Source organism: Salvelinus fontinalis, chromosome 11 (assembly GCF_029448725.1).
Source record: "Salvelinus fontinalis isolate EN_2023a chromosome 11, ASM2944872v1, whole genome shotgun sequence".
Lineage (NCBI taxonomy): Eukaryota > Metazoa > Chordata > Actinopteri > Salmoniformes > Salmonidae > Salvelinus > Salvelinus fontinalis.
In genome coordinates, this window is record NC_074675.1 from 38,586,735 (window position 1) to 38,600,543 (window position 13,809).

At 46.1% G+C, this 13,809-nt stretch overlaps 1 protein-coding gene across 1 annotated transcript; it reads right to left on the minus strand.

The window, feature by feature from the left end:
- Positions 1–3,804: 3,804 nt before the first annotated feature.
- Positions 3,805–9,152, minus strand: LOC129865694 (uncharacterized). The gene is made up of 18 exons (XM_055938653.1): positions 9,007–9,152; positions 8,864–8,919; positions 8,653–8,742; positions 8,297–8,424; positions 8,059–8,202; positions 7,879–7,950; positions 7,605–7,781; positions 7,283–7,379; positions 6,870–7,093; positions 6,547–6,700; positions 6,251–6,459; positions 5,995–6,112; positions 5,620–5,825; positions 5,405–5,522; positions 5,135–5,301; positions 4,383–4,465; positions 4,125–4,238; positions 3,805–3,877 (listed from the first exon to the last, which is right to left on the minus strand). The coding sequence occupies exons 1-18, from the start codon at positions 9,027–9,029 to the stop codon at positions 3,871–3,873; spliced, it is 2,187 nt and encodes a 728-aa protein (XP_055794628.1). The 5' UTR covers positions 9,030–9,152; the 3' UTR covers positions 3,805–3,870.
- Between the last annotated feature and the right edge of the window lie 4,657 nt (positions 9,153–13,809).

Here is a 13,809-nt window from a genome sequence, read left to right on the forward strand (position 1 = left end):
GCGAAGAGGCCCCTCTGTATGGAGCTAACCTGTCCAGGTGGTGCAGTGCCACATTTCTCCCTCTGGGGAGCAGCTTGACCCAGTACACCATCTTCTCCCATCCTATCCAGGACCATGCACCGCCCCCCCAGTGACTGTCCAGCTTGGGGCAACTACGTTTCTTTCTTTCTTTCTCATCAGCGATGATGGCCAGCTGCTGTGCTAGCGTTTTGTTGAAGCGCTCCACGAGGCCATCGCTCTACGGGTGAAGCGGAGTGGTGCGGATTCTGTGCCTATCCAGCCGCTCACACATGGTGGCGAACACACGGGACTGTCGCTGTGAATGGACTCAGCGCCAAACCTGCTGAACATATGGCTGTGAGGGCGTCGACGATGGTCTCTGCTTCCTGGAGTGTAGGTTTCAGGCCATTTTGTGAAATAGTCCATGGTCGAGAAACACCCAGCGGTTTCCACGGTCTGTGGTGGGTTACGGCCCGACTACATCCACTCCCAAACTGTCCAATCCCTACTCCTCCATGCATGCCCTGGAGCATAGCCTCCCACAGTGCTTTGGGGACCACCACCTGCCACCTATCCTCTCCTGTAGCTGGCTCCTTCCATGCTCACTGTAGCATGCCATCAGCCAGCCGCACCTCCACCCACTGTAGCACTGGCTGTAGGTCTGTGTCCTGCTGCTGCCTCCATTTAGCCAATTTGACAGCCTGCAGCTCACAGCAGACAGGCACGCTCACCTGGCATACTGAGGCACCGACCCCCTTCTCCGCACACAGCTCTCTCTCATGGGCCTCTCTCTTGAGGGGCAGCTCTCGGGGAACTATGGGAGGGGAATCTTGGGGGGCTGGTGGTCTGGCAGTTGGGAGCTTGGGCCGGTGGCTGATGGGGACCCGAACCAGCGATCTGTTTTTTGGCCTTGTGGGAGATCTGTCAACGTGCCCTTGATTAGGGCGGTGACCCTGGTTGCTTCTGTGGGTCACTCTGGAAGATGGCTAATGTGATGTAGATGTTGAGCAGCTTCACTGCGAGTAGATTTTTTTTATTGAATACTACAACATAAAGAAAAATAATTACAAAAAAAAGATTAGTGCAAGCTAATATATACGGGCCACAAACAGGCAAATAACGGTGCAGCACAAAAGTGTTGTGCAAAACGGCATCTCGGAATGCACAACTCATCGGTGCTTGTCACAGATGGGCTAATGCAGCAGACGACCACACCGGGTTCCACTCACATCAGCTAAAATCAAGAAGAACTGTGGGCACGCAACCACCAACAGTGAACAATTGAGGAACGGAAAAACATTGCTCGGTCCGACAAATCCCGGTTCCATCATGATGGCAGAGTCCCGATTTGGTTTAAGTAGCATGAGTCAATGGCCCCATCCTGTCTGTTGACAACAGTGGTGTAATGCTGTGGTGGATGTTTTCCTGGCACACGTTAGGTCCAACATCGTTCACCTGATGACCGAGGTCAGCCTGCAGGCGCGCGGCCTGCCACAAGGAGTCACTAGAGCGCGATGAGTCAAATTAAGCCCACCCGGCCAAACCCTCCCCTGGACAATGCTGGGCCAATTGTGTGCGACCCTATGGGAGCCCCGATCGAACCCGGGTCTGTAGTAGCACCTCCAGCACAGTGATGCAGTGCCTTAGACGGCTGCGCCACACAGGAGGCCCCTTTAGCGGGCTCTCTTGTATGCGTCCATGTCCCATTCCTTGTAAGTGGTAGATTAGCCTTTAGCCCAGCACTGATATTGTCTGTAATCCATGGTTTATTTTGGATACATTCGTAGTCATTGTAGGGACAACAGTCTATGCACTTATTGAAGCCTGTGACTGTTGGTGGTAAACTCAATGTCTGCGTATTGTCATCACAGGAGGCTGCTGAGAGCAAGAAGACTCTTAATGTCTGGAATAGAGCAAATGAAACCATGTATTTGATACCATTCTACTCCAGCCATTAACACGAGCATCCTCCAAATAAAAGGTGCTACCAACCTCCTGTGAGTCATGTATATCATCCTAAAGTCATGATTTTGTTTCTCGTATTGTTTGGTTTAATAATTTTTTTTATTTGAAGAATCCCGAAACATATCCCAATCTGTGCAAGGGAAAGTCTTGCAGCCTCGCGTTTGTCGTCCTACCACTTCCGTATTGAGCGCATCACTGGTACTTCCTGTTTGAAAAACAGTAAAACAGAATCACGTTTAGATTTGCTGAAGGACCTTATGCGTAATGACTCGGGATGATCCAGCTGGGTATGTGTGACGCACCATAGGAAAGTCTTTGTTCTGCGGCAGGTAGCCTAGTCGTTAGAGCATTGGACTAGACACAGAAAGGTTGCCAGATTGAATCCGAGCTGACAAGGTAAAAAAAGTCATTCTGCCCCTGAACAAGGCAGTTAACCCACTGTTCCTAGACAGTCATTGATAAGAATTTGTTCAACGACAAAAACATTTAAAACAATTTTTATCTGTTGACGTCCCAGATTTCTCCCCTCCCTCCCACAGAGCAACGCCAAGAATCAGACATCAACACCACCGTCTGTCCGCCCACTGGACTCAGCACCCATGCCCACTTCATCCACGTAGCAGACTTGAGCCCCGCTGCCCTTATCCGATGTCCACCCACAAGCAATCCAGTGATCCTACACTCAGGCCACCTTGATGTATTGTCCCTTTCCACTGCTAGGCTAATCCACATTGCCAGCCACTATAGTCCACTAGTGCAATTTCAGTTTACTTGACACCAATATAATAACCTTGGTGTTCAGGCTACTGTGTGGCTGTAGCCCACAAACACCCTAAAGAAACAGAACTGTTGGGACTAGAGATAAAAGGAAAAGCCTGGTTATAAAATGCAGTCCCCCCCCTCCAAGTCAGTTACATCTACCCCAGTCCAGGTTGGTTGCCGTGGTACCATAAGAGTCCTGTTAGACGTTGAATGGTGGGGTGCCCACCTGTTTAATTACCCCTTTTTAAAAGGAAATGGGTTTTTACAGGGGCAGTGATTAATTAATTTCATAACCATTTCTTTAATGTAGGATCTTTGAGACACTTTAGTCGTTGTCTCCAAATTCATTACACAAGGCATTTTACCAGTCAACTTAACCCCAGTTTCCACTGGCATTTAAAGGGCCAAATAGCTGGCTCCAATAAAATTCAACTTCAAGCTGGGTCAAGGAGCCCAGTTTAATTGGTGCCAGCTTGATTAGATTTAGGGCTTTGACTTTACACAACCATCAAGCTGACTACTGCTCGACACTGACAAAGGTTAGCTAGTGCATGGAAAAGCAGTAGTCATACATGGGGAATTACCACCATAAATCCATCCTTAATAAAATGTTTTAACTATACAAAACAGAGCAGTCAGCCCTTTAATGCTAGCAAGTCAGGAGATCGCAGGAATTCATTTACCAGGTCATATTGAAAACTAGCCAGAGCATATCAAATTTGTCTGGTTTCTAGTTGGCAAATGCCATGGCAAGCAAGGAATTAAGCTAGCAACACTAACCATTTAGTTAGATCATCTATTTAGCTTGCTAATGTTCACTGAGTCAGACTAACAGGAGTATGGGGTAAAGTTCTAACATGGTAAATTATGCAAGTCAACATCCTGTTAGCTACATTAGTGACGCCAGCTCGTCACATATTGGCTACCTAAGGTAGCATCATGGCAATCTTATTTCTGGAGGCAATGGAAATAGCATTCGAGTTAGCCCACCCAGGGTTGACTTCAGTGCCAATGTTAGAGCTTTAAAGTGTTAATTAGTATTCACTTGGGGTATAATCCAAACTGAATGAAACCACAGAGATTTGCAAGATTTTATTTAAGACATTTACACTCAATACTCTTTACATTCATTCAGTCACTTCATTAGTTCCTACGGAGAGAGGGATAAAAAGTTAGCTCAGTTTGAAATGTAACACCATACTAGTCATTGTATGTCATAAAATTGTTGCGTGACTTGTGGGCCAAATGGTTCAAATGCCAGCTTAGCCTTATAATGCAGGCATTTCTCCCAGGAGTACCTCCTGTTTGAGGTATAATGGTGGGCTGAAATAATTTGTGGACAGTCAGGAGTAAATCTCCACTTTTTAGATGCATGACACAAAGTATTGAACACTTACTTTACAGGAACTCTAGTCAAGATGGTGCCATGTCCTGGTGAGTCTGCTTCAAACCGCCGATACGCAAACAGCTTGTATAGGCCACTCAGTGGATAGACACACCGCACTGTTAACCTAACGAGAAAACAATTTAACAGTGTACATTAAAGCCACAAGAGCCTGTAGTGAGAGTTATTGACTGATGAATGTTTATTGTACTTGTTTGAACCAATGAGACAGTATATTATTAGTGAAGTCATGTACACAAAGGCAGTATACCTGGTTGAGACTGGTGCTTCCACAGATTGGCTTGTGTGCTCAACGGTTATCTCATTTTCGTAGGTAAGGTGCTGGTAATCAAACTGCAACACAAGAGGTCAAAACAAACCGGAATTTAATAAGTCAACCATTAACCTGTTGAAAGCCATGTCTAAACGCTTACGGTTGTTCTCTTGTCAGGCCTCATGAGAAATCAAGACAGTTTAAGTCTAAATATTAATATAAATAGTTGGCCTGTATGCTGAAAGTTCTGGAGTTAAACCAGGGTTGCCCCAAACTCAGTCCTGGGGCACATACTTTGCCCTGGCATTACAGATTCAAATACCAACTCAGCAAGCTTTGAATAAGCTGTGTAGCACATTAAAATTAAATAATAAAGGTCCCAGGGGCCCTAGAATAAAGTTTGGGAACACCGAGTTGAAGGCACACTCATCACTTGGACCGATTCTGCATATGTAGTATAACTAGATGGGTTATTCTGGTGTTCAAATTATTTGGCCAGATTAGCATATGGGGCAAAGGTTGTGCTTAAACAATTTAAGTTAAATGAGGGCTTCAGCTGAGTCCTTTGGTAAGAGTGGAGGCATCAAACCAAAAATCCAGAACTAAAACCCGCAGCTGACAAATTTATCAAGATTGTTACTGGTTAAGATTGAAGACCGTTGGAACTTTAATTTTAAATACCGATCACTCGTAGAGCCAGACACCTGATTGCAGTTATGACTAATTCTATGGGTTGGACAGTGCTATACCTTGACCCTGGTTCCACAGGTGTCGAGTCTAAAGCTAAAGAGAACCCTGGTGTCATCCATCTCTTGGGGCCTGCAGGTGGAGTCCAGGAGGGAGGTTCTGCTGGGTTCAGATCCAGGGATGGCCAAAATCACAGACACCACCGTCATCACACCTTCAGTGGAACACACTGGAGAGAGGAAGGCCTGTTAGTGCTGATCAATCCTATAAAAAGAGTCACCAGGCAAAAGCAATCGAAGCTGCAGGTCAACATATGACCAACTAGTAGTTACCTATGACCTCAGTAGTCTGGAAGAGACACGCTTTGGCCAAGGAGCTCTTGACCGCCAAGGTCTTTGGAACCCTTGAGAGAATTTCAAAAGTGCCACGGAACTGCTTCAAATTGATGTCCTGTGGGAAAAAAAGAGCAGGTACATTTTAAATAATTATAACTCCTACTTTACCCAACGACAAGTCAGTTTAAGCGCTTGACCAATGAGCATCTCACCTTATAAGTGTAGCCAACAGTGAAGAGGGGCACTTCCAGGGTCAGACTCTTACTGTCATTCCGCATAATGTAGCCCCGCTTGGCTGCCAGATTTGGGGTCAGAAGGTAAGGGCCAACACCCACCTCCCAGAGGTAGTCAAATGGCTTATGGTCCATCTGGAAACGGATGCTTTTCTCTTTGCAGATGCCTTTGAAGACCGGAGGAACTGATGAGAAGGAAAGCCAAATAGTTAGTCAATAGTGACAAGATGACGTTAGGGGTAAACATGGGGAAGTGTAGTGGTTGGTTGTTGGGCTGCGTCATCTGACCCAGAAGACTAGGAATACCATCGTGCAGCCCAAGTCTCTTATAGTTGAAGGTTTTAGTCAACTTACAGACATCATTGAACTGAGCCACGACTGAGGCCAGGTAGTAGTAGGGCTCCTCCTGAGGCAGGATGACCAACGTGTAGTTGATGTCCAACGAGTACTCAAGCAGCCCCTCTGTAGGGTACTATGGACAGGAACACAACTCATTAAGAAACAGCACAAGCCTTCCAATTCACCTCTTAAAACCATTGGAGAAAGTTGAGGAACCCCCTGTACTCCAATGTTGAGGAAAAGCCGAGAGACAAGTAGCTAATATCATTACCAGCTTGTGAATAACGGCGTCAAATGGCACCCTGAGAATGTAGGCATGTAGGGTACTATTGGGCTGGGGGACCATGGTTATGACGAGGCCACTTTTATTCGCCTCTAGTATGGTGAAGTTGTGACCATTGAGCTTCACAGCCACCAGGTCAACATCGTAGGAGAGGTTCCCCAGGTAAACAGTAAACACACGATCCTCAAGGACTGTTTCTGTGGTGGGGAAGGACAACAGGGTCATTAGCAATCATGACCATGGCACTGAAGAGCCACTTCGGATTGGCTAGTAGAACTCCTTACGGTTAATGATGGAGGTGTTCTGGATCAGAAGGGGTGTGATCATGGGCCTGTGGAGGCGGAGTCTGGTCTCGGCACCGGAGTCATCAAGAAAGGTTTGTTCATAGTAGAGACGGACCACATAGAACTCATGGTACATGTTGTCCATCACAAAGCTCTGGAAGAGTTGAAACCGTTATGAAGCATCTGCCATTAGGTTATAGGGTACAAAGTAGAATATTCAAGGTGTACAGAGGACATGAGCGACTGAAGCCATTTGCAGCTTCAGAATACAAGGTAAACGTCTGCATGTGAAAGGGCAGATGCGGGCCTAGTATGCTACTGACTTTCCTGTATCCTCCGGCAGCGTTGAAGGGGATGCTGATCTGGACAGTGGTGTCACTGATGTCCATGCTGTAGCCTCGCTCTGCTGTGATGGGCTTATCCAGGAGCTGACCATCCACCCCCATTGAGATCTTGCTGCTCTCCAACCCAGAGAGGCCAGAGACCAGCGGGGACAGCAGAGTGGGGGTCTGCCAGACCAGCCCCACCCCATCATACATTCCTTCATCTGGAAAGAGGTTTTACATAGACGCTTTAAGACTGATGAACACTTCCTGGTTTAGTGATCAATCAGTGCAGTGATCTGAAATTACTTTATAGGTGAAAATAGTCACTAGACTGAGCGATCACTATTGCTTTAGCCCATCCAGTCCTTTGAACCTTGAATGGTCAGGGCTGATATGTCACGGAAACTTACCAGTGCTGCAAGCAACCGCCAGGTTCACCATGATGACCAACCATCTCTGCCTGGAGACCAGTATTGGATAGACCATCTCAACCAACATACCATTCACCTGGAATTAGATAATGATTTGGTACCTGCCAACAATACAGTATGAAGATAGCTTTTCAGTTAAGTAAATAAGTCCAGTATTCCAGCCTAAACAAGTTATATTTTAAGAGATCCTACAGGAACGCATGACCCTACCCATCAAAACATTTAATGTAATTTGAGATGGGAAAGCCTCATGCCACCATTGAGACATACCCAAGATTACTGCATCCATTTAAATCCTCACCATGGTGATAGACCCCATGACAGAGCCTGGTGTGTAAGGTGAACGGAACACCAGCCTCCCCTGGGTGAGGTAGAACACGTAGCCCAGCTCCCGAGCCGCTGAGAGGGACATGGGAGTCAGCTGCTGCCCATCGTGCTGGAACATCACTTGCCAGGTAGACGTGGCAGAGCTGTGGGCCTGATGGGGAACAAGAGACAGGTCATGCATGGTGGCATTGGGGACAAACTGGTGGAGCTCATCTAATTGAGAATTTGCCAAATAGCCTTTAGCTTACTATAGCAAGGGCAGCAGTCCAGTCATCTGCTTTTGTACCAGGTAGACCAGACACGTCACCCCTCACTGACACCTACAGGGGAAGATATGACCATACTCCTATAAAAAGGTTAAGGATAGTCTAGGCCAGCATCAGCACAAATATAACCCTGGATGCACAGTCTAATCCATGCATCAGTACCTCCATATAGTTCTCCTCACAGCTGACTTCTCTGGTGGACCAGGGTAAAGGGAGGGAGCAGTTTGCATTCACAGTGTAGGTGGTTTCCACTCCATTCGCATCAATTGTGATCAAGTTAAAGCTAAAAGTGAACACCTCATCATCCTAAAACACAAGACCTTCAACTTTAAGAAATGCAAATAAAGTGTATAAAAACCCTTCTAGCTTGGAAAAGATTTTCATGTGTGGTGATATGAACCTGGTTGTCAGTGTGGCAGGAGAAGTAGGAGGCTCTGAGTTCAGCATGGCCAGGCAGAGGGAGGATACTGAACATGTAGCCACACACTGACCCATACTGCTTAGTGATGGGGTGAACACCATCAGCATCTAGATGGGGAAAAGGACTGGGTTAAATGATTTGAATATGCTCAAGTCAGGAAGAAATACAATTTCAACTTCATAAGTGGTCCAACAGCACAGTGAGAGACTGAAATATACTGCAGGGTGCTGTCAGCACCAGCTACCAAACACTGGCCAAGACACCAAGTTCTTGAGCTGACCAAACCTGATTTCAAGCCCATTTTGCATCAGAATTAAGGTTAAAAGCATACTTACCAACCGCTTCAAAGCGAGGTTCATTCCCAGCGAATGAGAGTTGGGTTGTTACCAACAGGTATCGATCCCGACACGCAGTCTCAATGGCCCCTACATAGACACACAAGGTGAGTATCTGAAGGGTGGAAGCTATATGATTCTGACCAACAATTAATACTAGTGTTACATAGGTTGTACAAAAGGCAAGTCTGACCCAATTTCAGTTTCTTACCTCTTGGCAGGTCAGAACATCTTAAACTAGGCCATACAGAGAGGAGTACAAATACTCTGTAAGAAAAACATAAGCACAGGTCAACAAAGTGTGCTAGTGTCAAAACACTTACTCAAAACATTTATGCCCACCACCAAACTTACCCCAACCAACACCCAAAAGCCATTGCCACTGAGCAGTGTCTAACCCTAGCCAGGAACAACTAGCAAACTACACTTGCTAACTAACCAAAGCTTACATAAACCATGTGCTTGCAGTATCCTGGACCAAACAGCAGTTGATGAGTGGCACATTCTCTCTCTGGCACTTGTATATAGGAGTAGTGCTTTGCTTGACCAATTACAAGCTTTCTGGAGTTAATGTGCAGGTAATTCATTTGATAATTGGGTCACATGGTTGGGCAGTTTACCAGAGCCTAAGGGTGCATCTCAATAGTCTAATGTGGATTCCTCTCCTCATCTCCTCTCATTCCCCCCTTCTTAGGACATGTTTTCCATCTCCATAGTCTGTAATTTATATTTATACATATCATTTCATGTTCTTGGTTCAGATAAATCCTTGACTTTGGGGAATCAGCTTTGTGATCAAGTCCAGTTTTATATTTTTACTTGGCAATGGGCTCATTATATGAAAAACATTAAGTAGGGATTTGAATAAACTTCACAGATTTGCAAACATGTTTATATTTTTTAATGGGCATTCAACAGAACATCTTCACTGTAGCACACCCACCACTGCCACATACTGCCCTGACCTCTGTTGGAGGCCTCTATGAGTGCATTTCAGTGAATGCCAAACCACCTCCTCACCCCTACCAACTCGCTCTGAGGGCCCTCCATTGTCATGCAAACTCACAAGGGTGACTTCCAGAGAGTGCTGAGTGGATCAATAAATCTTTCAACTTCGGGACACACTCCTGACTTGAATGATGCAATTAATGTTCCACATTTATATTATAAAACCCGCATGAAATTAAAATGAATAAATCCCCGTTGTTTTACAAAATATAAACATCAGTACCAGTTTAACATTAATTGGGGATGTACTTCGATGGCAGGGTATCGACACTGGATTGTCGGCCTGAAATAAACAAAATAGTTTGTAGAAATATACATTTGAATTGTGGGAAAAGAGAGCGTTTGTGTGTGTTTACCTGTAAGGGGAGTCTCTTGGCGGTACCGCACCTGGTTCTCATACACTAGGGAATGTCCCTCAACCTAGGTGAGGTAGAACATGTATGACTGAGTTAACACATAACATGATGAATCATAAGGATTTAACAATTCACCCATACGCATCGGTTCCCGATTCAAATGTTTAAGATATGACTGCATCCCCAACGATATGACGCCAACGTTACAAATCGCTGATTCACAAGTTAATTTTTTAAATCATATTTCTTTATTTCTACCTTCCGAAAATACCTCATATTTTATGACAACTGGTGCGCCTCTCCTTCAGTGACGAACTAAGCATGCAACTGTGTTGACAGTCATTGATTTACAAGTCATTTTGCAATCCGAACAATCCCAGGCAATATCAGTAGCCTAGTCAAACCGTTCTCTAAAACGTATCATTCCTCTATCGTATCACATGTATTTACTAGATACATATTTTATTTAATCGTCTTGAACGGGAAGTATGCACATCCCTAATGAATCAACATGTGTTAGCACACCAAGGTTATTAAAAGAAAATAAAACTAATCGTGAAAAAAATTATTGGGGGGGTAAAGTATAACAGGGTTTTCAAGCTCCAAATGAAGATTTACTTTATAATGGAAAGGTAGACTCATTGAGATGACGTTGCCATGAGCAGCGCCACAGATATTGGGTGCGTTTGAGTGGTAAAGCAACCGACTCTAGACGAAAGTCAAAGAGTGAATTCGGGGGACGTGCATTTGCGACTGACAACAGTTAGACACACTAATGTGGTTTTCCAACAGCAAGGCTCAGATCAACATGGCAGTGTTGCCACTGTTCATAAAATGTTTTCTTTATAAAGTTTGAAATAAACATGTATCCAACCCCCATATCACACACTCACAAACTGAAATCATAATATAAAATTGTGTACACATTTTGCAATCAATTAGTGAGAGAGCCTCAAATATCACATTTATTTGTATATATCTACTGTACACATAAATCACAACAAATTGGTTCCTGTTTCAGTCATGTCTTTGGTCACGTTCACATGGGTCCATCAAAAACACCCTAATGATTGGTTGACAATAAAGCCTCCAACAATGCAGGCGATGGCTGCAGAATGAAGTTGGTGACGAGCAACTACAGAAACTTGTAGTCAACTGCAGTCAAAACTTCATGACCTTTGATCACACCATTTTTATTTCCAGAATGCAACACACATTGAAAGGCAGTGACCAACGATGGTCAGACTTGACAAAAGTGATCCTCTCGAACGCACCCATTGACATGCGCATTTATGCAAGATTTTGCTCTCACAGTCACACACTGTCTGTCGCCTCAAATTTGTTTCTCAACCTGTGTGCACTTACGTTGTAAACTTTAATTCATAGGCTAGGTTGTAGCAACCTCATGATGGGCATAGGGAAAATTTGAGTATCATGTTTAGCCTCGCACTTCAACGCTCCTGGTTGTTGCTGAAAATGACCCATCTATAATTGACCCATCTCACTGTCTACCTCTAGAACTCCTCACAATCAAATGTAGACCGCATTATCTACCAAGGGAATTCTCTTCGGTCATAATCACAGCCGTATATATTCCCCCCCAAGCAGACACATCGATGGCCCTGAACGAACTCTATCTGACTCTCTGTAAACTGGAAACCACACACCCTGAGGCTGCATTCATCGTAGCTGGGGATTTTAACAAGGCTAATCTAAAAACAAAACTCCCTAAATTCTATCAGCACATCGATTGTCCGACCAGGGCTGGCAGAACTCTGGACCATTGTTATACTAACTTCCGCGACGCATATAAGGCCCTCCCCCGCCCTCCTTTCGGAAAAGCTGACCACGACTCCATTTTGTTGATTCCAGCCTACAAACAGAAATTAAAACTACAAGCTCCCGCGCTCAGGTCTGTTCAACGCTGGTCCGTTCAATCTGAATCCACGCTTCAAGACTGCTTCGATCACGCGGATTGGAATATGTTCCGCACGGCGTCCAACAACAATATTGAAGAATATGCTGATTCGGTGAGCGAGTTCATTAGGAAGTGCATTGACGATGTCGTACCCAGAGCAACGATTAAAACATTCCCAAACCAGAAACCGTGGATTAACGGCAGCATTCGCGTGAAACTGAAAGCGCGAACCACTGCTTTTAACCAGGGCAAGGTGACCGGAAACATGACCGAATACACACAGTGTAGCTATTCTCTCCGCAAGGCTATCAAACAGGCTAAGTCCCAGTACAGAGACAAAATTGAATCGCAATTCAACAGCTCAGACACAAGGGGTATGTGGCAGGGTCTACAGTCTATCACGGATTACAAGAAGAAAACCAGCCCCGTCGCGGACCAGGATGTCTTGCTCCCAGACAGGCTAAATACCTTTTTTGCCCGCTTTGAGGATAATACAGTGCCACTGACACGGCCCACTACCAAAACCTGCGGGCTCTCCTTCACTGCAGCCGAGGTGAGTAAAACATTTAAACGTGTTAACCCTCGCAAGGCTGCAGGCCCAGACGGCATTCCCAGCCGCGTCCTCAGAGCATGCGCAGACCAGCTGGCTGGTGTGTTTACGGACATATTCAATCAATCCTTAGCCCAGTCTGCTGTTCCCACATGCTTCAAGAGGGCCACCATTGTTCCTGTTCCCAAGAAAGCTAAGGTAACTGAGCTAAACGACTACCGCCCCGTAGCACTCACTTCCGTCATCATGAAGTGCTTTGAGAGACTAGTCAAGGACCATATCACCTCCACCCTACCGGACACCCTAGACCCACTCCAATTTGCTTACCGACCCAATAGGTCCACAGACGACGCAATCGCAACCACACTGCACACTGCCCTAACCCATCTGGACAAGAGGAATACCTATGTGAGAATGCTGTTCATCGACTACAGCTCAGCATTTAACACCATAGTACCCTCCAAACTCGTCATCAAGCTCGAGACCCTGGGCCTCGACCCCGCCCTGTGCAACTGGGTCCGGGACTTCCTGACGGGCCGCCCCCAGGTGGTGAGGGTAGGTAACAACATCTCCACCCCGCTGATCCTCAACACTGGGGCCCCACAAGGGTGCGTTCTGAGCCCTCTCCTGTACTCCCTGTTCACCCACGACTGCGTGGCCATGCACGCCTCCAACTCAATCATCAAGTTTGCGGACGACACTACAGTGGTAGGCTTGATTACCAACAACGACGAGACGGCCTACAGGGAGGAGGTGAGGGCCCTCGGAGTGTGGTGTCAGGAAAATAACCTCACACTCAATGTCAACAAAACAAAGGAGATGATTGTGGACTTCAGGAAACAGCAGAGGGAGCACCCCCCTATCCACATCGACAGGTCAGTAGTGGAGAAGGTGGAAAGTTTTAAGTTCCTCGGTGTACACATCACGGACAAACTGAATTGGTCCACCCACACAGACAGCGTTGTGAAGAAGGCGCAGCAGCGCCTCTTCAACCACAGGAGGCTGAGGAAATTCGGCTTGTCACCAAAAGCACTCACAAACTTCTACAGATGCACAATCGAGAGCATCCTGTCGGGCTGTATCACCGCCTGGTACGGCAACTGCTCCGCACACAACCGTAAGGCTCTCCAGAGGGTAGTGAGGTCGGCAGAACGCATCACCCGGGGCAAACTACATGCCCTCCAGGACACCTACACCACCCGATGTCACAGGAAGGCCATAAAGATCATCAAGGACAACAACCACCCAAGCCACTGCCTGTTCACCCCGCTATCATCCAGAAGGCGAGGTCAGTACAGGTGCATCCAAGCAGGGACCGAGAGACT

What these genes read in the sequence shown, in the direction of transcription:
- LOC129865694 (XM_055938653.1), bottom strand. Translation starts at nt 9,029, where the DNA reads ATGGCTTTTGGGTGTTGGTTGGG. An exon ending in GCTTTTGGGTGTTGGTTGGG is followed by an intron (nt 8,920 to 9,006) that starts GTAAGTTTGGTG and finishes TTTTTCTTACAG; the next exon opens with AGTATTTGTACTCCTCTCTG. An exon ending in GGCGGTTGCTTGCAGCACTG is followed by an intron (nt 7,094 to 7,282) that starts GTAAGTTTCCGT and finishes ACCTCTTTCCAG; the next exon opens with ATGAAGGAATGTATGATGGG.